The sequence below is a fragment of the Heterodontus francisci genome, chromosome 3 (genome assembly GCF_036365525.1).
Source record: "Heterodontus francisci isolate sHetFra1 chromosome 3, sHetFra1.hap1, whole genome shotgun sequence".
In the NCBI taxonomy this organism is placed as follows: domain Eukaryota; kingdom Metazoa; phylum Chordata; class Chondrichthyes; order Heterodontiformes; family Heterodontidae; genus Heterodontus; species Heterodontus francisci.
The window spans coordinates 32883188-32905733 of record NC_090373.1 but is presented as its reverse complement, the minus strand read 5'-3'; the positions used below and the strand labels follow the sequence as shown (position 1 = coordinate 32905733).

The following is a 22546-nucleotide window of genomic DNA, read 5'->3' as shown; positions in this document are numbered from 1 at the left end:
CGTTTTGCTCGGGCTCTTTGATATCACATTCAGTCAAATGCTGCCTTCATGTCAAGGGCAGTCACTCTCACCTCACCTCTTGAGTTCAGCTCTTTTGTCCATGTTTGAACCAAGGCTGTAATGAGGTCAGGAGCTGAGTGGCCCCGGCAGAACCTACACTGAGCTTCAGTGAGCAGATTATTGCTGTGTAAATGCTGCTTGATACCACTGTAGACGAATTCTTTCATTTTGCTGATGGTCAAGAGTAAACTGATAGGACAGTAATTGGTCTGGTTGCGTTTCTCCTGGTTTTTTGTGTGCAGGACAAACCTGGGCAATTTTCCGCATTGTCATGTAGATGCCGGTGTTGTAGCTGTACTGGAACAGCTTGGCTATAGATCCGGCCAGTTCTGGAGTACAATTCTCCAGTACTATTGCCAAAATGTTGTCAGGGCCCATAACCTTTGCAGTATCCGGTGCCTTCAGCCGTTTCTTGATATCACATGGAGTGAATCAAATTGGCTGAAGACTGGCATCAGTGATGCTGGGACCTCAGGAGGAGGCTGAGATGGATTATCCACTCGACAGTTTGGGCTGAAGATGGTTGCAAATAGTTCAGCCTTGTCTTTTGCACTGATGTGCTGGGCTCCCCCATCATATTTGTAGAGCCACCTCTTCCAGTTAGTTAAAAGCAAAATACTGCGGATGCTGGAAATCTGAAATAAAAACAAGAAACGCTGGGAATACTCAGCAGGTCTGGCAGCATCTATGGAGAGAGAAGCAGAGTTAATGTTTCTGAAGAAGGGTCACTGACCTGAAACGTTAGCTCTGCTTCTCTCTCCACAGATGCTGCCAGACCTGCTGAATATTTCCAATGTTTCTTTTTTTTTTTAGAGATACAGCACTGAAACAGGCCCTTCAGCCCACCGAGTCTGTGCCGACCATCAACCACCCATTTATACTAATCCTACACTAATTCCATATTCCTACCACATCCCCACCTGTTCCTATATTTCCCTACCACCTACGTATACTAGGGGCAATTGCTAATGGCCAATTTACCTATCAACCTGCAAGTCTTTGGCATGTGGGAGGAAACCGGAGCACCCGGAGAAAACCCACGCAGACACAGGGAGAACTTGCAAACTCCACACAGGCAGTACCCAGAATTGAACCCGGGTCGCTGGAGCTGTGAGGCTGTGGTGCTAACCACTGTGCCAGTTAGTTGTTTAATTGTCCACCGTTCATGACTGGCTGTGGCTGGACTGCAGAGCTTAGATCTGATCTATTTGTTGAAGGATCACTTAGCTTTCTCTATTGCATGCTGTTCCTGCTGTTTGGCATGCTTGTAGTCCTGCGTTGTAGCTTCACCAGGTTGACATCTCTGTTTTAGGCATGCCTGGTGCTACTCCTGGCATGCCCTCTTGCACTCTTCATTGAACCAGTGTTCCCTGGCTTGATGGTAATGGTAGAGTGGGGGATATGCTGAGCCATGAGATTGTGGTTGAAAACAATTCTGCTGCTGCTGATGGTCCACAGCGCCTTATGGATGCCCAGTTTTGAGTTGCTAGATCTGTTCTAAATTCTATCCCATTTCGCATGATGGTAGCGCCACACAACATGATGGAGGATAGCCTCAATGTGAAGACATGACTTTGTCTTCACAAGGACGGTGCGGTGGTCACTCCTACAAATACTGCCATGAGCAGATGCATCTGTCACAAGTAGATTGGTGAGGACGAGGTCAAGTAGGTTTTTCCCCTCTTTTTGGCTCCCTCATCACCTGCCACAGACCCAGTCTAGCAGCTATGCCCTTTAGGGCTCGGTCAGTAGTGGTGCTACCGAGCCACTCTTCGTGATGGACATTGAAATCCCCCACCCAGCGTACATTCTGTGCTCTTGCCACCCTCAGTGCTTCTTCCAAGTGGAGTTCAACATCGTGGAGTACTGATTCATCAGCCGAGGGGGGCGGTAGGTGGTAATTAGCAGGAGGTTTCGATGCCCATGTTTGAACTGATGCCATGAGACTTCATAGGTCCAGAGTCAATGTTGAGGACTCCCAGGGCAACTCCCCCCACCCCCCCCCCCCAACTGTATACCACTGTGCCCCCACCTCTGGTGGGTCTGTCTTGCCAGTGAGACAGGACATACCCACGGATGGTAATGGTGTCTGGGATTTTTTCTATAAGCTGTGATTCCTTGAGTGTGACTACGTCAGGCTGTTGCTTGACTAGTCTGTGGGACAACTCTTCCAATTTTGGCACAGGTCCCCAAATCTTAGTAAGGAGGACTTCTCAGCGTCGACAGGGCTTGTCATTGTTGTTTCCAGTGCCTAGGTTGATGCCAGGTGGTCTGTCCAGTTACATTCTTTTAGATTTTTCTCTAGTGGTTTGGTACAAATAAGTGGCTTGCTAGCCCATTTCAGAGGGCAGTTAAGAGTCAACGACATTGCTGTGCAACTGTAGTCACATGTAGGCTAGACCAGGTAAGGACGGCAGATTTTCTTCCCTGAAGGACATTAGTGAACCAGATGGGTTTTTAACGACAGTTGACAATGGGTTCATGGTTACCATAACTGAGACTTTTTAAATTTCAGATTTTTATTAATTCAATTTAAATTCCACCAGCTGCCATAGTGGGAATTGAACCCGTGTCCCCAGAGCATTAGTCTGGGTCTGTGCTGATCGTGGGATTGTATTTCATTGTTTGATGTCGGTGTGTTGATAGTGGGATTGTGTTTTATTGTTTGATGGTGTGTTGATAGTGGGAGTGTGTTTTATTATTTGATGTTGGTGTGATGTACTGGGAGTGTGTTTTATTATTCAATGTTGTGATGATTGTGGGAGTGTGTTTTACTGTTCGATGTCTGGGTGCATTGATCGTGGGAGTGTGTGTTATCTTTTGTTGTTGGGTGATAATGCATACACCTTGTTCTTTCCTGCAGCATGATCCTAATGGCCTCATTTCTAGATGGGGTCCATGCACAGGTGGTAGGGAGGCTCAGGATACTGGGTGTCTGCATCCATGCCTGAAACATTTTGGAAAATCGGAGCTGAGAGGAATTTTGCTTCAGTTACCCAGAGTCCTCATATCAGGATCACTCCTGGAGGGATCACTACATGAGTGAAGCGATCAATGGCATAATTTTTTTCAAAAAGGATATTGAGGTGGTGTGGAATAATCCTGTTTATTGTACACTTTATGGCTTGTCTTGAATGTGCTTCATGGAGGGTAAATTACTTGAAGGATGAATCTGGTTCCACCTCCATTTTTTGCAATCTGCTTTATTATCCAGCTCCATGCTTTTGATGGATAGTTTATCATTTTAGGGGTTGCTGCAGGGCCCAGAGATTTATTCACAGAAACAGAACTTGGAGTTCAGTATATGAAATACAGTCCAATAGTAGAATGACTGAATTTTATGACTTTTTTCAAAATCCTAATCGTTTCCACATTGAACTTGTTCTGTTACAGTGTAGGCAGACTGAATAGTGATGGCCTCTGACACTCCATCAACTGGAGAAACCGCTATGGACCACGTAGTATTCAGCTGTGTCTTGTGACTTTTGGATTTACTTACTGATGAAATTTACACAGGTTACAACATAGAAACAGGCCATTCAGCCCATCCTGTTTATCTCCCCGCCCGCCCCAGGCAAGTAATTTGACCGAATCACATTTACCCACACTGTTCCAATATCCCTTTATCCCCCTTTCCCTTTGTGTGTCTATCCAGTCTAATCTCGAATGTTCTCGTAGTTTCTGCCTCGACCACTCCATGAATTCCACAGCTCTCTGTTTAAAGATGTTTCTCTTCCCCCTAGTTCTCAATATCTTGCATTTAATTTTATATCTATGGCCCCTCATTCTGGACCCCTATTTCACTAATCTGACATGTTTCTCTTGCTCATTCTTCCCACCTCCCCATCTAACCTGATGGCCCAGAGCTCTGCTTCTGGAGACGTCTTGCAGTGGATCCTTACCCAACTGCATCAAGGCAGGTTGATTCAGACACCTGCTTTGTTTCTTGACCCAACTCTGCCCGGCTTTTGTCTCCACAACTCCACTTGCTATAATTTGGTTTTTGAAGAGCTGCAGTTGGGCTGCTTTTGAGTTTGCATTTATAGAGTGCCTTTCACAGCCTCAGGGCATCTCAAAGCAGTTTGCAGCCAGTGAAGTACTTTTGCAGTGTGTACAATATTGCCAGTAATGTTTTCTGGCTTGTCATGCTGCCTTTAGCTATTCCACTGGCGGCAGCACCAGTGTTACTACAGCATTTCTGGAGCTGAGTTAGATTTGATCAGCAAGCAGTGCATACTGATATGAATTTTGCTCCAAATTTGTAGTGTAACTGCATATGATATAGAAGCTCTCAGGATTGATCTTAGGCGAACGGGCAAGGAAGTGGGAGAAAAGATAGCTCCAGTCGAACAACTGGTACTGACAGGAGCTCAATAAGTTGAAATTCATCTTTCTGTGCCTCTGTAAACCAGCTTAAAGCACACAAAAGATAACATGGTATCTGTTGATCAGTTCAATTTTAATGAGCCAGTAAGGCTATAAATCAGTAGCCATTGAGATTGTTGTAATATGGAGATTAAATCGACTGCTGACTTCTGTGAGTAAATGTAATGTTCAATAGAAGTGACACCTGAGGCATCTCATTGAGCACTGATAAACGCAACACCCTCCACTAGACATGTTCTAGATTGTTTGACTATTATAAAGGGATGACAGCCCAAATCACATACATCAACTTGGCAAACACATCATGCGCAAGGAGCTGTGTCACAATTATTCCTTCAGCACAAACCTGCTCCATTATAATAGGTAGTTCGAAGCTTATCAAACTAATCTCTGTAAAACATCTGTGTTTCGTGGATTATAATTGGCAGGTCAATCTGCCTGAACTATAATTAGGGTAAATGATTAGTCACAGCAAGACATCATGGTACAAATTCTCCAAGATTTTGACACTTGCACTTGTACTGGATTTTGCAGTTCTGGTATTGTGGTTTTCTACAGAGTTAATGAAAATTCTGCTCTTAACTTAGGTTCAGTGATTGTAATTTTTTGTGCTGCTGTAATCTTCTCTGCTGCACAGACGCCCTCATATAGAGGCAGTTAGTCTGCTGAAGGGCTTTCGTGCACATTAAAGCAGTAATAGTTACACATATTATTGCATTAATCCCAGAAGACAAAGTATTGTGTGTATATATACAGGAAATATTACAATCCAATGAGCGAGTTATATCCTAGACTGCTGGTAATTGAATGTTGCAGTGTTATATTACTTGATCTCCCTAACATACACTCACCATTATTATTTGCAACAGCAACTTGTATTGACGCAGGAAAAAGTCCCAAGGTGCTAAAGAAAGAAATTCTAAGTAGGGATGGCCAAAAGGTTAGACAAAGAGGTGGGTTTTATGGCGAAGAAGGAAGTGGAGTGGTTTAGGGAGGGAAGTCCAGACAGTGGTCCTAGGTGGTTGAAAGCAAGGGAAAGAAGTCCCTGGTGGGAGTAATCTGTAGGTCCCCAAACAGTAGTTCTGCAGTGGGGCACAGTATAAACCAGGAAATACTGGGTGCTTGTAAGAAAGGTACTGCAATAATCAAGGGTGATTTTAATATGCGTATAGACTGGATTAATCAAATTGGCATGGGTAGCCTCGAGAGAGAGAGAGTTCATTGAAGGTATTAGAGATTGTTTTTTGGAGCAATATGTTGTGGAACCAACCAGGGAGCAGGCTATTCTGCAATGGTATTGTGCAATCAGGTGGGATTAATTAATGATCTCATAGTTAAGGATCCTCTAGGGAAGAGTGATCATAGTATGCTAGAATTTCAAGTTCAGTTTGAGAACACTAGTTCTGGAGTTAAAGGTAATTACATAGGCATGAGGACAGATTTGGCCCTAGTGGACTGGGCAGGAAGACTAAAAGGTAGGACAGTTGATGAGCAGTGGCAGATGTTTCAGGAGATATTCAATTCCTCCCAACTAAAATATATTCCAGAGAGGAAGAAAGATTCTAAGGGGGAGGGGAAAAGACAAAAACTAAGGCATACCATATTGCAAAGGCCAGTGGCAGGCTGCAAGATTGGGAAAATTTTAAAGATCAACAAAGGGTTACTACAAAAGTAATAAAAAGAGCAAAGGTAAATTATGAAAGAAAACAAGTGCAAAATATACAAACGGATAGCAAAAGCTTCTATAAGTATATAAAAGGTAAGAGAGTAGCTAAAGTGAATGTTAGTCCTTTGGAGGATGAGACTGGGGAGTTAATAGAGGGGAATACAGAAATGGCGGAGACACTAAATCAGTATTCTGCCTCAGTTTTCACCGTGGAGGAAACTAGTACCATCCCAATAGTAACAGGTAATACAGAGGTTATAGAAAGAGAGGAACTTAGAACAATCATCACCCTATGGAAAAAGTACTCTGCAAACTATTGGGATTGAAAGCAGACAAGTCCCCAGGGCCTGATGGCCTACATCCTAGGGCCTTAAAGGAAGTAGCAGCGGAGATAGTGGATCCATTGGTTATAATCCAAAATTCCCTGGATGCGGGAAAGATTCCATTGGATTGGGAAAAAGCTAACATAATGCCCTTATTCAAAAAGGGAGGGAGGCAGAAAGTAGGAAACTACAGATCAGTTAGTTTAACACCTGTCGTTGGGAAATTGTTAGAATCCATTATTAAGCAAGTAATAACAGGACAGTTAGAAAGACAAAATGCAATCCATCAGATTCAGCATGGTTTTATTTATTTTTATTTATTTTATTTATTTGGAGATACAGCACTGAAACAGGCCCTTCAGCCCACCGAGTCTGTGCCGACCATCAACCACCCATTTATACTAATCCTACACTAATCCCATATTCCTACCATATCCCCACCTGTCCCTATATTACCCTACCACCTACCTATACTAGGGACAATTTATAATGGCCAATTTACCTATCAACCTGCAAGTCTTTGGTGGTGGGAGGAAACCCACGCAGACACAGGGAGAACTTGCAAACTCCGCACAGGCAGTACCCAGAATTGAACCCGGGTCGCTGGAGCTGTGAGGCTGCGATGCTAACCACTGCGCCACTGTGTTTATGAAGGGTAAATCGTGTTTGACTAATTTGCTAGAGTTCTTCGAAGCTGTAACAAGCAAAGTGGATAATGAGGATCCTGTAGATGTAGTATATCTGGACTTCCAGAAGGCATTTGATAAGGTGCCGCACAAAAACCTAATACACAAGGTAAGATCACATTGGATTAGGGGCAATTTATTAGCTTGGGTAGAGGATTGGCTAACCAACAGAAAACAGAGAGTCGGGATAAATGGGTCCTTTTCTGGTTGGCAAGATGTAAGTACTGGGGTGTCATAAGGTTCGGTCATTGGGCCCCAGCTAGTTACAATCTATATTAATGACTTGGATGCAGGGATAGAAGGTACTGTAGCCAAATTTGCAGATGACAGTAAAATAGGTGGGATAGTAAGTTGCAATAAAGAAGTAAGAAATTTACAAATGGATATGGATAGGTTAGGTGAATGGGCCAAAATTTGGCAGATGGAGTTTAACGTGAATAAGTGTGAGGTTATCCACTTTGGTTACAAGAATAAAAAGGCAAATTATTATCTAAATGGAGAGAAACTTCAGAATGCTTCGGTGCGGAGGGATCTGAGTGTCCTCGTGCATGATTCGCAGAAAACTAGTATGCAGGTACAGCAGGTAATAAGGAAGGCAAATGGCATTTTGGCATTTATTGCTAAAGGAATAGAATATAAAAGTAGGGAAGTGTTATTGCAACTGTACAAGGCATTAGTGAGACCACACCTGGAGTATTGCGTACAGTTCTGGTCCCCTTACTTGAGGGATGTAGTTGCATTTGGAGGCAGTTCAGAGGAGGTTCACTAGATTGATTCCAGGGATGAGGGGTTTGTCTTATGAAAAGAGATTGAGCAATTTAGGCCTTTACTCTCTAGAGTTTAGAAGAATGAGAGGAGATCTAATTGAGGTATATAAGATGATTAAGGTGATTGACAAAGTAGACGTAGAGAGGATGTTTCCTCTTGTGGGGCAATCTAGAATGAAAGGTCATAGTTTTAGGATAAGGGGTAGTAGATTTAAAACAGAGATGAGGAGAAATTACTTCTCTCAAAGGGCCGTGAGTCTGTGGAATTCACTACCCCCGAGTGCGGTGGTTGCCGGGATGTTGAGTAAATTTAAGGAGCAGATAGACAGATTTTTAATTAGTAATGGGTTGGAGGGTTATAGAGAACGGGCAGGAAAGTGGAGTTGAGGCCGAGATGAGAGCAGCCATGATCGTATTGAATGGCGGAGCAGGCTCAAGGGGCTGAATTGCCTACTCCTGCTCCTTGTTCTTACGACCTTAAGGCAATGGTGCGGCCATAGGGAGGGTTCCTCAAAGCCAGAGTCAGAAGAATGGAGAATGAGATGGGGGGGAGAGTGTTGTCGGGCTGGATAGGGGTTAAAACCACAAGCTTGGTATCACCTCCATGGTGTTTCCTGATTTATCATATCAGCTCAATCTTGGAAGTGTTCTGCTCAGAGTCTGGGCCATTTCCATTAGGTTAGCAGTGAAATGTCCATAATGGTTCCATGGTGGTTCCTGTTCTAGTGAATTGCACTGTTTGTTGTGTTGCAGGAGTTCTTTGAGAACCCCGCGTTCCGCCCTGATGGTATGAAGCTGTACCCTACACTGGTGATCCGTGGCACTGGACTTTATGAGCTCTGGAAAACTGGCAGATACAAGAGTTACTCACCCAGCACACTGGTGGATTTGGTGGCTCGAATCCTTGCACTTGTTCCCCCGTGGACACGGGTGTATCGTGTTCAGAGGTACTTTATTGCGACATCTTCCATCAATTTCTTTAGAGAAAGGAATAATTGTGTTCTCCTGGGTGTAGTCCCACTTGTTTCCTTGTGATTAGAATAGTGCTCAGTAAAAAATCACGCTGCAAATATCGTACGTAGAATTCATCCAGTTAAGCTGCACAATACTAAATATGTCCATGTGTACCTCAGTCGTGACTGGCAGCTGCGTGTGACGTGTTACAAGCGATTAAGCATTTTTCACGTGCATGTGTACCCTTGGGGTCAGGCAGTCAGGAAATGTTAGCTGACCTGCTGTGCATCGGAACAGGAGGAGGGGCAGGCTTGATGGACCAGCTGGTTGTTTCCAGCCAGTTAATTTCATATGTAGGAGAAGGCCATTTAGCCCCTTGAGAGTGTTTGCCTGACCCGGGAGCACTCCCAATGCAGAGCCTTGCACTGGCATAGGAGGGCTGATAAGGGTAGTGCATTTGATATAGTCTGCACGGATTTTAGCAAAGCTTTTGATAAGATCCTTCATGGCAGACTGATCAGAAAAGTAAAAGCCCATGGAATCCAAGGGAAAATGGCAAGTTGATCCAAAATTGGCCCAGCGGCGGGAAGAAAAGGATTAAGAAAAATCACAAATGCCAGAAACCTGAAATAAAGTAGAAGTCGGTGGAAGTACACAGCAGGTCAGTCAGCGTCTGGAAGAGAAAAACAGTTAAATATTTCAGGCAGTCAGGAAATGTTAGCTGACCTGCTGTGCATTGGAACACAAGGAGGGGCAAGCTTGATGGACCAGCTGGTTGTTTCCAGCCCATCAATTTCATATGTAGGAGAAGGCCATTCAGCCCCTTGAGTCTTCCACCATTCTATTAGATCAAGGCTGATCTCTACCTCAACTATCCTTTGATCCCCTTACATGCTAAAACTCTCAACAATTTCATTTTTACATCCTTTAGGGATGAGAATTCCAGATTTCCTCTACCCTTTGTGTGGGAAAAATGCTTCCTGATTTCACTGCTAAATGGCCCAGCTCTAATAAGATTTTGCCCTCTTGTTCTGGATTTTCCCGCCAGACGAAATAGCTTCTATGTATTGACCCTATCAAATGCCTTTATTTTAACAATTTTTTTTATGCATTCTTGGGATCTGAGTGTCGCTGGCAGCATTTATTGCCCATCCCTAACTGCCCTCGAGAAGGTGGTAGTGAGCATTTTCTTGAACCACTGCAGTCCATGTGGTGTAGGTACATCCACAGTGCTGTTAGGGAGGGAGTTCCCAGATTTTGACCCAGCAAAACTGAAGCAATGGCAATATATTTCCAAGTCAGGGTAGTGAGTTACTTGGAGGGGAACTTGCAGGTGGTGGTGTTCCCATGTGCCTGCTGCCCTTGTCCTGCAAGGTGATAGAGGTCACAGGTTTGGAAGGTGCTGTTGAAGGATCTTGATTAGATCACCCCTCAATCCTCTAAACTCAAGGGAATACAAGCCAAGTTTATGCAACCTGGTGTGATAATTTAATCCTTTATCAGTGGTATAATTCTGATGAATCTGCACTGTTTTCCCTGAGATGTGGTGCCCAAAACTGAATGCTCTGACCAGGATTCTGTACAACTTCCTCTCCTTTGTATTCTGACCCCTGCGATAAAACCCAACATTCCATTAGCCATCTTTGTACCTGTATACTATCCTTTAATTATTTGTGTATATGGACACACAAATCCCTTTGCTCCTCTGCAGTTCCTACTCTATCAGCATTACGAAAATATTCCAATTTGTCTTTCTGAGAACAAAGTGAATAACCTCACACTTCCCCTCATTCCACTGCATTTGTCATAGTTTTGTCCACTCACTTAATCTGTCTATGTCCTTTTGTAACTTGCTGCTCCCACCTACATAGCTTTGGTTTTAATATCACTGGTATTGTAATGCATCTAAGAGTAAAAATCCAATTTCCACATGACACAATGAAGTAGAAGCGCACTTGCCATCATACTTCATACTGAAAAGTGTAGCCACAGGAATTGCGAGGCTAGCTCGGTATTTTGTTCATTTGGGATCAATAAATGTGTTTATTGTCCATAAAGCAATCTATTGAAGAATGACCATTGTGTACTGTACTGCGCACCATGCTTGAAAATCCTTTAAACCGGATTGAATAGTGGCCCTTTGAAAAATAAATATAATTTGGAATCCGCATTGGTACATTAAAATGGACTGAGCAAAGAATGATATACCCACGTCACTTGTGCCAGCAGCACTCTTAAATTATTGGTCTCTCACTCATGAATTTCACCCTTTCTCTCCAATGTCTTTGTGTGAAAGTAGATGAGTTCATTTGTCCCCTGTAATCAGTGCCGTTTGACTGACTCTTAACTGACACATGGGCCACCAGGTATCTTTTATTTCCACTACTATGTGTGATAAAAAAGCAGCTTTATGGACGACCACTATTTCAGTCCTGCAGCTTAGAAGATTTTAAATTGGGCAGATAAAGTGGAACAAATAGCCCAACGTGATGAACTGCCTTGCTTCAATTGCTCTATGTGCTTTGGGACGTCCTGAGATTGTGAAAGGTGCTATATAAAAATGCAAGTCTTGCTTATATTAGTGTTGGAGATGGTGCAGGGAAAGGCACGTTGTTGACCTTGGTTATTAAAGGCCTGAGTTAAGAGCAAGGAATGCAGATACTTGGTCTTTTCAACCTGAAAAGAGGTATCGGGTAGGTGATGATCTAGAGATATGTAGACAGAGGTCTGTACAAGACTACTCTGGTCTTGGCTGAGGTGTTGTGATGGGACAGGAGGTATAAAACCAAGGGGTGCTTGGAGCTGGACAGTTTTTTTACTCTGGTTGTGAAGTTAAGTAAAAAAGAAAGAGATGGAAAGTACCATGTCTTCCCTCCAGCCCCCCCACCACCACCCCAGTGAATTATTAGGACTCGCCATATATATTATTATTGAAAGAGCTTACATTTGGTTTGAATATTCCACCCCACCCCCCCCCCCCCTCTGCCCCAGGGAGAGCTGCCATTCTAGGTCTCAGCTCTGCTTTAATAATCTGTGTTGTGGCGTGGAGGGAGGGGTTCAGTTACAGTCTCCATCTCCATAATGATCCCTGGAGCATTTATCTTGAGAAATTACAAAGAGGGGAGGCTATTTGGTCATTGTAGATAGTCCATACCCTCTCCTTAGCTCCATTACATCATCTAATTGTTTCATACATGATTGTAGGGTTTTTTTGCCTCCACCACTCTATTCCAGGAGGTCTGTCTATGTCTTTGCCACTCCCTGTGAAGAAGGGTTTCCTGATATTAGCTGGCATTTTACCAGTTTGAACCCATGACCTTTGCCCTACTCTCTCACTTTATCTTTCTGGAGTTGCCTTTTCCTTACTTAGCCTGTCTATATTATATATATATATATATATATATATATATATATATATCTCTCTACAAGATCACCTATCTGGTGCCTCTTATCAAGGTTGAAAAGACCAAGTAACTGCATTCCTTGCTCTTAACTCAGGCCTCTCATAGTCAGGGTCAACAGCGTGCCTTTTCTCTGCACTATCTCCCAATACTAATATAAGCAAGACTTGCATTTTTATATAGCACCTTTCACAATTTCAGGACGTCCCAAAGGACTTTTGAAGTGGAGTTGCTACTGTAGTATATGGAAACATGGCAGCCAATTTGTGCACAGCAAGATCCTACAAACAGTAAAGTGATAATGACCAGATAATCTCTTTTAGTGATATTGGTTGAGGGATTTTAATATTTGTCAGAACACCAGGAAGAACTCCCCTGCTCTTCAAAATAATGCCAGATTGATTTTTCAGGGGCGGCACAGTGGCGCGGTGGTTAGCACCGCAGCCTCACAGCTCCAGCGACCTGGGTTCAATTCTGGGTACTGCGTGTGTGGAGTTTGCAAGTTCTCCCTGTGTCTGCGTGGGTTTTCTCCGGGTGCTCCGGTTTCCTCCCACAGCCAAAAGACTTGCAGGTTTGTAGGTAAATTGGCCATTATAAATTGCCCCTAGTATAGGTAGCTGGTAGGGAAATATAGGGACAGGTGAAGATGTGGTAGGAATATGGGATTAGTGTAGGATTAGTATAAATGGGTGGTTGATGGTCGGCACAGACTCGGTGGGCCGAAGGGCCTGTTTCAGTGCTGTATCTCTAAACTAAACTAAACCTGAAAAGACAAGCGGAGCCTCAGTTGCGCCTCATCCACAAGATGGAACCTCCAACCGGGCAGGCCCTGTAGGTTTGTTGCATTACTGGAAGCACTCGCTTCATTCAGTTGCAGAATCCTATCAGCTGCTTGATGAAAAATAATCCTCCAACCTCGTCACTGTCTAAAAGAATTCCAGTATAGGAGAAATAAAACTAACATAAACTTATGAAACCACGTTGAAGGCTCAGTATAGCCTCTCTGCTGTTGCAGTTTTCACCAACTGTGTGCCATGCTCTCAGAAGATAAAACTGCTTACAATTCTGATACCTCTCTTGCCCCCACTCACACTCTCTCAAATATCTTGATTACATGAACCAGTCCTCCAGTACAGCCATACTTGAAACTCCTAGATATATTAACCAAAGATTGGATTACTTCCTTAATTGTTGACTGTATCCCATCTGACCTTGGTGCTGTCATGCAAGGCTTTGATTTTCTTCATTTGTGTGTATTTGGTTGTCTCCTTGTATTGAGTGCTAGGCCAGTTTGCTGAGATTTTGAATTTTGTCCCGTCTCCATTTGACACAATTGTCATTGCTTGATTTGTGTCCGCTCCTCCTCCTCCCACAATATCTCTTGCCTTCAACATACTGCACAGTGAACATGATTTTATATGTGTTCTAATCTCTATCAGCTTTCCTGATGAACAGTTTTCTTCTTCTGATCTGGTTTTAGCTTGGCACCCAGCTTTCAATACCTTCTGATTTCTTAATTTTTAAAATTCTTACATGGGAAGTGGGCATCCCTGGCAAGGCCAGCATTTGTTGCCCATCCCTAATTGACCTCAACAAATGAGTGGCTTGCTAGGCCATTTCAGAGGGCATTTAAGAGTCAACCACATTGCTGTGGGTCTAGAGTCATATGTAGGCCAGGCCACGTAAGGACAGCAGATTTCCTTCCCTAAAGGACATTAGTGAACCAGATGGGTTTTAAGGCCATGCCAGTAGAAAGGAACCAGAATTCACCAGCCTTTGGTAAGGCAAGGATCAGTACCCTTGAGTCTGGTGTCTTGGATCACTCGGCCATCCTGACAGCAATCTCTGAGCTCTTCCCCACTTTAGGCTATTCTTAACTCCCTTATACAACCAGTGTAGTTTTTATTTTGCTATTGTTCTCATAATTGTCTTAGGCTTCGCCATCCTCCCAGGTCATAGGTTCCCACCTTGGACAATGTATTGATCTGTTTTCATTCTGTTCCCCCACTTGGGTGCACAAGCCATCTATGTTCCAAACAAATGTAGACTGGAAGGGACCTTAAAATAGTTTTTGGACAATAATTGGTGTCTGTTCTGTGGTTTAGTGAGATCTGACCAGTGTTTTGGATGCTTTTCCTTGCAGAGATATCCCAATGCCCCTGGTCAGCTCTGGAGTGGAGCATGGGAACCTGCGAGAACTATCCTTGGCCAGGATGAAAGATTGGGGAACTGAGGTAAAGCATCAAAAGGAAATGTGCACTTTTTTTTTAAAGAGTCCTTTCATCCTGTGTAATGGAATTTGTTACAATAAATTAAAACGCATGTGTTGTAATTTGGACGTAAATGTAGGGGGCATAATCAAGATGTTTGCAGACGACACAATTGACGTGTGGTAGATAGTGAGGAGGATAGCTGTAGGCTGCAGGGCGATATTGATGGTCTGGTCAGATGGGCAGAAAAGTGGCAAATGGAATTCAACCCAGAGAAGTGTGAGGCGATGCACTTGGGGAGGTTCAAACAAGGTAAAGGAATACACAATTAAGGGGAAAATACTCCGAAGTGTAGATCCAGGATTGTGTAATGAGGTAGGATTAATAAGAGATATCATAGTTAAGGATCCTCTAGGGGCGATCACAACATGGTAGAATTCAGTTTGAGGGCGAGCAACTCTGTTCTCAAACCAGTGTCCTCAACTTAAACACAGGCAATTACGGAGATATGAAGAAAGAGTTGTCTAAAGCGGGCTGGGAAAATAGACTAAGGGGAAGGTCAGTGGATGAGCAGTAGCAGACATTTAAGCAGATATTTCATAACACTCAGCAAAAATTTATCCCGGTCAAAAAGAAGGACTCTGAGAAAGATGAGCCGTCTGTGGTTAATAAAGGCAGTCAAGAGGAGTATCCAATCAAAAACTAAGGCATACAAAGCGGCGGAAACTAGTGGTAGGCCAGAGGAGTGGGAATTTTTTAGGAACCAGCAGTGGATGACTAAAAATCTAATAAAGAGGGAAAAAATTGATTATGAAAGTAAATTGGCAAGAAATATAAAAACAAACAGCAAGAGCTTCTACGGGTATATAATAAGAAAGAGTATAGCTAAAGTGAGCGTGGAACCCTTGGAGGATGTGACTGGAGAATTGATAACAGGGAGCAGGGAAATGGCAGTTAATTTAAACCATATTTTGCCTCAGTATTCACGTTGGAGGACTCTATAAACATCCCACAGATATCAGATAAGCAAGGAGCTAATGGGAGGAAAGATCTTGTAACAGTCTCTATCATGAGGAACAAAGCATTTGACAAACTAATGGGACTAAAGGCAGACAAATCGCCAGGATCTAATGGCCTGCATCCAAGGGTTTTAAAGGAAGTGGCTGCAGAGATGGTGGAGGCATTGGTCGAAATATTCCAGAACTCACTGGATTCCGGGAGGGTCCCAGCGGATTGGAAAACCGCTAATGTGATGCCCCTGCTCAAGAAGGGAGGGAGACAAAAAGCAGGAAAATATATAGGCCAGTCAGCCTAACCGGTCATTGGGAAAATGCTAGAGTCCATTATTAAGTAAGAAATAGCAGGACATTTAGAAAAGCTTAACGCAATCAAACAGAGTCAACATGGTTTTGTGAAAGGGAAATCATGTTTGACAAATTTGGTAGAGTTCTTTGAGGATATAACAAGCAGAGTTGATAAAGAGGAACCAGTAGATGTAGTGTATTTGGATTTCCAGAAGGGATTCGATAAGGTGCCACATAAAAGATTATTGCACAAGATAGAAGCTCACAGTATTGGGGGTAATGTATTAGCATGGATTGAGGATTGGTTAACTCACAGAAGACAGAGAATCAGGATTAATGGGTCTTTTTCAGGTTGGAAAGATGTAACTAGTGGAGTGTCACAAGGATCAGTCCGCATCAGATTATATACTATCTATATTCATGACTTGGAGGAGGGGGGGCAGAGTGTAATATATCTAAATTTGCTGATGATACAAAAATAGATGGGAGGGCATGTTGTGATGAGGACATAAGGAATGTGCAAGGGGATAATAGACAGACTGAGTGACTGGGCAAAAACTTGTCAGATGGAGTTTAATATAGGAAAGTGTGAGGTCATGCACTTTGGTAGGAAGAATCAAAAAGCAGACTATTATTTAAATAGAGAGCGACTCCAAAAAAGTGCAGCACAGAGGGATCTGGGTGTTCTTGTGCATGAAACACAAAAAGTTAGCATGCAGGTGCAGCAAGTAATTAAGAAGACAAATTGAATTTTGGCCTTTATTGCTCGGGGGTTAGAGTTTAAAAATAGGGAAGTCTTGTTACAACTGTACAGAGTGTTGGGATGAAGGGGTTGACTTATCAAGAACAGCTAAACAGGTTAGGCCTTCATTCATTAAGAGTTTAGAAGAATGAGGGGTGATCTTATTGAAACGTACAAGATTCTGAGACGGCTTGGCAGGGTAGATGTGGAGAAGATGTTTCCACTCGTGGGGGAATCTCGAACTAGGGGACATAGTTACAAAATAAGTGGACACTCATTTAAAACTGAGATGCAAAGGAATTTCTTCTCTGAGGGTAGTGAATGTCTGGAATTCTCTACACCAGAGTTGTGGGGGCGAAATCACTGAAAATATTTAAAGAGGAGGTAGATAAATTTTTGAAATATCAGAGAGTTGAGGGCTATGAGGAGCTGGCACGAAAGAGGAGTTGAGGTCTGGAGCAGATCAGCCATGATCGTAATTAATTGCGGGGCAGGCTTGAGGGGCTGAATGGCCTACTCCTCCTATTTCTTATGTTCTAAGTGAGGGACCTTGGAGTAAATGTCCACAGATCGCCAAAGGTTAGCAAGACAGGTCAATCCGGTGGTTAAGAAGGCATATGGAATCCTTTCCTTTATTAGCTGAGGTATAGAATGTAAGAGCAAGGAGGTTATGATGGAACTGTATAAATCATTGGTTAGGCCACAAGTTGAGGGATGTGTGCAGTTCTGGTCACTTCATTACAGAAAGGATGTAATTTGCATTCAAGAGGGTACAGAGGAGATTTGCGAGGATGCTGCCTGGACTGGAAAAATGTAACCTCCAGGAAAGTTTGGATCAGCTGGGGTTGTCCTCCTTGGAACAGAGAAGCCTGAGGGGAAATCTGATTGAAATGTACAAAATTTTGAGAGGCCTGGATAGAGTGGAGGTAAAGGGTCTATTCACCTTAGCAGAGAGGTCAGTGATTAGGGGGCATAGATTTAAAGTGATTGGTAGAAAGATTAGAGGGGAGATGAGGAAAAGTTTTTTCACCCAGAGGGTGGTGGGGGTATGGAACTCACTGCCTGAAAGGTTAGTTGAGGCAGAAACCCTCAACCCATTCAAAAGAAGTCTGGATATGCACCTCAAGTGCTGTAATCTGCAGGGCTATGGACCAAATGCTGGAAGGTGGGATTAGAATGGATGGATTGTTTTTTTCGGTCGACACAGACACGATGGGCCAAGTGGCCTCTTCCTGTGCCGTAAACTTTCTATGATTCTAATTAATTGATCCCAATAAAGTATTACCACCAAGCAATTAAATGTTTTGATCTGTAACAAACAGCCATCCAGTAAGATTGAATCCTTAATCATCTGAATTCTTTGCAATATAGCTTATGCTGCCTCAGTCTGAACAGTTACTTAATGCAGTGTCCTATCCATCCAGTAATGCTGTATTTGAGAGTCTTGAGACCGACTGTGTGAGAAACACTAACTACGGGGTGATTCTTCAAATATTCCCACGGTATGTGCCTTCAAAATTTGACCTTTTGTTCTCTACTATTATCAGTGTCGCGATGTCCGAACAAGGGAAGTTGGGATCCAGGAAATTCATCACAAAGTGCAACCCTATCAGGTATGTATGGCCCTTGCTATGAGCAGAATGAATAGGTGCTTTCTATTTGGGCAGAGGGTGGCAATCTGCAGTCAGACTGGTGCACTTCCAATTTTCATGTTCTGGACTTTGACAGTGAGCCTTTGTTTCTGAAGCCTATGTTTTCTTTTACTGTGGAATATTTTAACGAAGGTAAGTGTGTATGAGGGAGGCCATTAAGCCCATCTAGTTCATCCTTCTGTAGAAGCCTACAGTCCCTTCTTCCATGTGACCAGCTCCAATGATTCCACAGTTATCTACCCAGAGTCCATTTCAGGTATTAATTACTGTGTATGTGTGCAGTTTCTTCTTGACGTCAATCCCGAACTTTACTGCAAATCTACAGCACAGAAACAGGCCCATTTGGCCCCACTGGTCTATCCGAGTGTTTATACTCCAAAGGAACTCCCCTTCCCCCCCACCCCCATCTTTATTACCTGTCTGCATCTTGCCACCATACCCTTCTGTTCCCTTCTCCCATATGTATGCATCAATGCTCTATGCTTCAGTCACTCTGTGTTCCATACCCACATCCTCACCAGATCTAAGAAGTGGCCAGTGATCGGCTCTCTGATGTTGCTCACCTCGCCTGTGCAAAATCACTCGAACTGTGTTTGAATGGTACTTTGTACAGAATATTAGGAGCCCAGGTGTGACCTCTTTACAGCACCATACACTGGAACTCCCAACCTCCAGAGTCTTGCAGGTTGATCACTGATGTCCCGGAGTGTGTGTTCCTCACTGGTTCTGTCAACCGATAGTCCCACAGGTTGGGCTACATTGTTTGATTCCCTTCAGTACAAGTTTGTGCCAACAGCCATAGGTTCATGTTTCCTGGAATGGTGGGTGACACCATTGAAAGAAATAAAGTGTATTCTGCAACGTGGAAGTAGTTCTTGAATTGCAGGAAGCTTCACTGTTGCCTATTTGCAGCAGCTCAGAGAGGTTAGAACGAACTTTTGGGCACCTCCCTCCCTCCATGTGTATCTCACATTTACATTTTTATCACTTTCATTACTCTCAGGTTATCTATAATCTGTGTGCTTCCTGAGTGGCAGAAAGCAATTTGGGTGATAAAGGAGCATTGAACTCTGAATGCTTCAGGGCTGGCTGCAATTCTGCTCCACATCCTTCATTTTTTTTTACTAACTTTTGATTATCAGCTCTCTGGAGGGTAAAGTATGTTGGGCTGTAGCTCAGAGATAAGGTGTGAAGACAAAATAAAAGAAAATTGCCTCAACAGGAATAAGCGATGATAATCCCCAAGAGGTCACAGTCACTGATCCTTCTGCATCTGAAAACCTACCTGTGTTCCTGATAGCAGATATTATCCCGAATTGGCCTGATCCCATCCACATCACCAGTGAACTTGAATAGTTTAGAGAAGCAGACATTTGCATCGCAAGCTGCCAGAATAAATTACTGGTCACTTAACCAACTCCACTTTCTTCAGTGACAACCATTTGAGTCCTGTTTATTGACAATCCACATCTTTTTTTGTCCTTTTTTCAACACCCCTCCACCCATTTTCAAACTGGTTGTGTAAACTTGGATTATATTCCCTTGAGTTTAGAGGGATTAGAGGGTTGAAGGGTGATATAATCAAGTTGTTTAAATTGACAAAATTTTAATAGGGTATTTGGAGAGAAACTATTTCCTCTGGTGCGGGAGTCCAGAACAAGGGGGCACAATCTTAAAATTAGAGCTAGGTTGCTCAGGGATGGTGTCAGAAAGAATTTTTTTCACAGGTGGGACTCCAGGATGGTGTTGTTGCTTCCCCGGTGCCAGGGTCAAGGATGTCACGGAATAGCTACAGGACCTTCTTCTGGGGGATGGTGAACAGCCAGAGGTCCATGTTGACACCAGTGACACAGGTAGGAAGGGGGATGAGGTCCTGAAAGCAGATTTTGGGGAGCAAAGAAGAAGATTTTTTTTAAAAAGCAGGACCTCAAAAGCAGTAATCTCAGGATTACTCCCAGTCCCACGTGCAAGTGAGCATAGGACTAGGAGAATTGAGCGATTGAACATGTGGCTAGTGTAGGAGGAACAGCATCAGATTTCTGAGGCATTGGGACTAGTTCTGGGGCAGTTGGGACCTGTACAAGATGGATGGGTTGCATCTTAGCAGTACTGGAACTAATATCCTCGCAGGGAGATTTGCTAGTGCTGTTGTGAAGGGTTTAAACTCGATTGGCAGGGGGATGGGAACCTGAGAGGGAGCTCAGATTGGAGGGAAGCAAAATTAGTAACTTGTCAGGGAGATATGGGAACCAGGAGCAAATCTCAGAAAGGAATACCGAGATGCACAGAATACTCGGGGAGATAGATAGCACTAGAGTAGGGAATGGTAAGTTATTAGGTGGGGTCAGAGTAAGGCAGAAGATAATAGTCTAAATCAGGGTTACTGTGTACAGTTCTAGGCACCACACTATAGGAAGGATGTGATTGCACTGGAGAGGGTGCAGAGGAGATTCACCACGATGCATTTCAGCTATGAAGAGAGACTGAAAAGGCTAGGGTTGTTTTCCTTAGAACAGAGAAGGATGAGAGGGGACATGATTGAGGTATACAAAATTATGAAGGGCATTGATAGGTTAGATAGGAAGAGACTTTTTCCCATAGCGGAGGGGTCAATAACCAGGGGGCATAGATTTAAGGTAAGGGGCAGGAGGTTTAAAGGGGATTTAAGGAAACAAAATTTCACCCAGAGGGTGGTTGGAATCTGGGATACACTGCCTGAAGGGGTGGTAGAGGCAAGAACCCTCACAACATTTAAGAAGTATTTAGACGAGCACGTGAAACGCCATAGCATACAAGGCTACAGGCCAAGTGCTGGAAAATGGGACTAGAATAGTTAGGTGCTTGATGGCCGGCACAGACACGATGGGCCGAAGGGCCTGTTTCTGTGCTGTATAACTCTATGACTCTAATTTGCATGTAGGTGAATGCATGGAGTCTGCTTAGTAAGATTGGTGAAGTACAAGCACAGATTGCCATATGGGAATAGGAGACTTGGCTCAAAGAAGGACAGGACTGGGAGTTAAATATTCCTGGATACAAGGTGTTCAGGAAAGATGGGAAAGGGAAAAAAGACAGAGGGGTGTCGGTTTTGATTAAGGAGAGCATTGCAGCACTGGAGAAAAAGGATGTCCCAGAGGGGTTGAGGACAGAATCAATTTGACTAGAGCTAAGGAACAAAAAAGGTATAGTTACATTGCTTGGTGTTGTCTACAGGCCACCAGGTAGAGGGAAGGACGTGGAGGAACAAATTTGTAAGGAAATTATAGAGAGGTGCAAAAAGTATAGGGTAGTTATAATGAGGGTCTTTAATTATCCAAACATAGACTGGGATAGTAGGAGTATAAAGGGCAGTGAGGGGCATGAGTTCCCAGAATGTGTTCAGGAAAACTTTCTACAGCAGTATATTGCTAGTCCAATGAGAAAGGAGGCACTGCTAGACCTGGTTCTTGGGAATGAAGTGGGCCAAGTGGATCAAGTATCAGTAGAGAGCATTTAGGGGACAGTGATCATTGTATCATAAGGTTTAGGCTGCCTATGGAAAAGGACAAAGAACAGTCCAGAGTAAGAAGAATTAACTGGGGGAAAGTCAACTTCAGTGGGGTAAGAATGGAGCTGGAGCAAAAAAAATTGGAGTCAAAAGTTGGAAGGAAAACTGGTAGCTGAACAATGTGCTACCTTCACAGAAGCAATAGTTCGGGCACAGTCAAGGTATGTTCCCTTGAAGGGGAAAGATGGGGCAAACAAATCCAGATCCCCCTGGATGACAAAAGAGGTAGAGATTAAGATGAAGAAGAAAAAATATGCTTATGACAGATGCCAAGAAGAAAATACTATTGAGAACCAGGCTGAATATAGAAGGTTCAGAGGGGAAGTGAAAAAGCAAATAAGAGAAGCAAAGGGAGAGCATGTAAAGAGACTGGCAGCTTTCATTAAAGGAAATCCCAATGTTTTCTGTAGATGTATAAATAGTAAAAGGGTGGAGGAGTGGGGCCGATTATGGACCATAAAGGGGATTTACACATGGAGGCAGAGGGCATAGCTGAGATATTAAATGAATACTTTGCATCTGTCTTTACCAAGGAAGAAGATGCAATCCAGGCAATGTGAAAGAGGAGGCAATTCAAACACTACAAGGATTTAAAATTGATAAAGAGCATGTATTAGATAGGCTGTACTTAAAGTGGATAAAGCACCAGGACTGGCTGAGATGCATCCAAGGATTCTGAGCGAAGTGAGGGTAGAAATCACAGAGGCACTGGCCATAATTTTTCAGTCTTCCTTAGACTCCAGGGTGGTGCCAGAGGACTGGAAAATTGAAAACTTTACACCCTTGTTCAAAAAAGGGTATAGAGATAAGCCCAACAACTACAGACCAGTCAGCTTAACTTCAGTGGT

At 43.4% G+C, this 22546-nt stretch overlaps 1 protein-coding gene across 1 annotated transcript in view; it reads left to right on the top strand.

The window, feature by feature from the left end:
* The window catches only part of elp3 (elongator acetyltransferase complex subunit 3), a 119612-nt gene that overhangs the window by 56967 nt on the left and 40099 nt on the right, over nt 1-22546 (top strand). The window contains exons 10-12 of the mRNA XM_068021070.1: nt 8642-8835; nt 14387-14477; nt 18047-18112. Coding sequence (XP_067877171.1) covers nt 8642-8835; nt 14387-14477; nt 18047-18112 — 351 coding nt within the window. The remainder of the gene's footprint in view (nt 1-8641; nt 8836-14386; nt 14478-18046; nt 18113-22546) is intronic.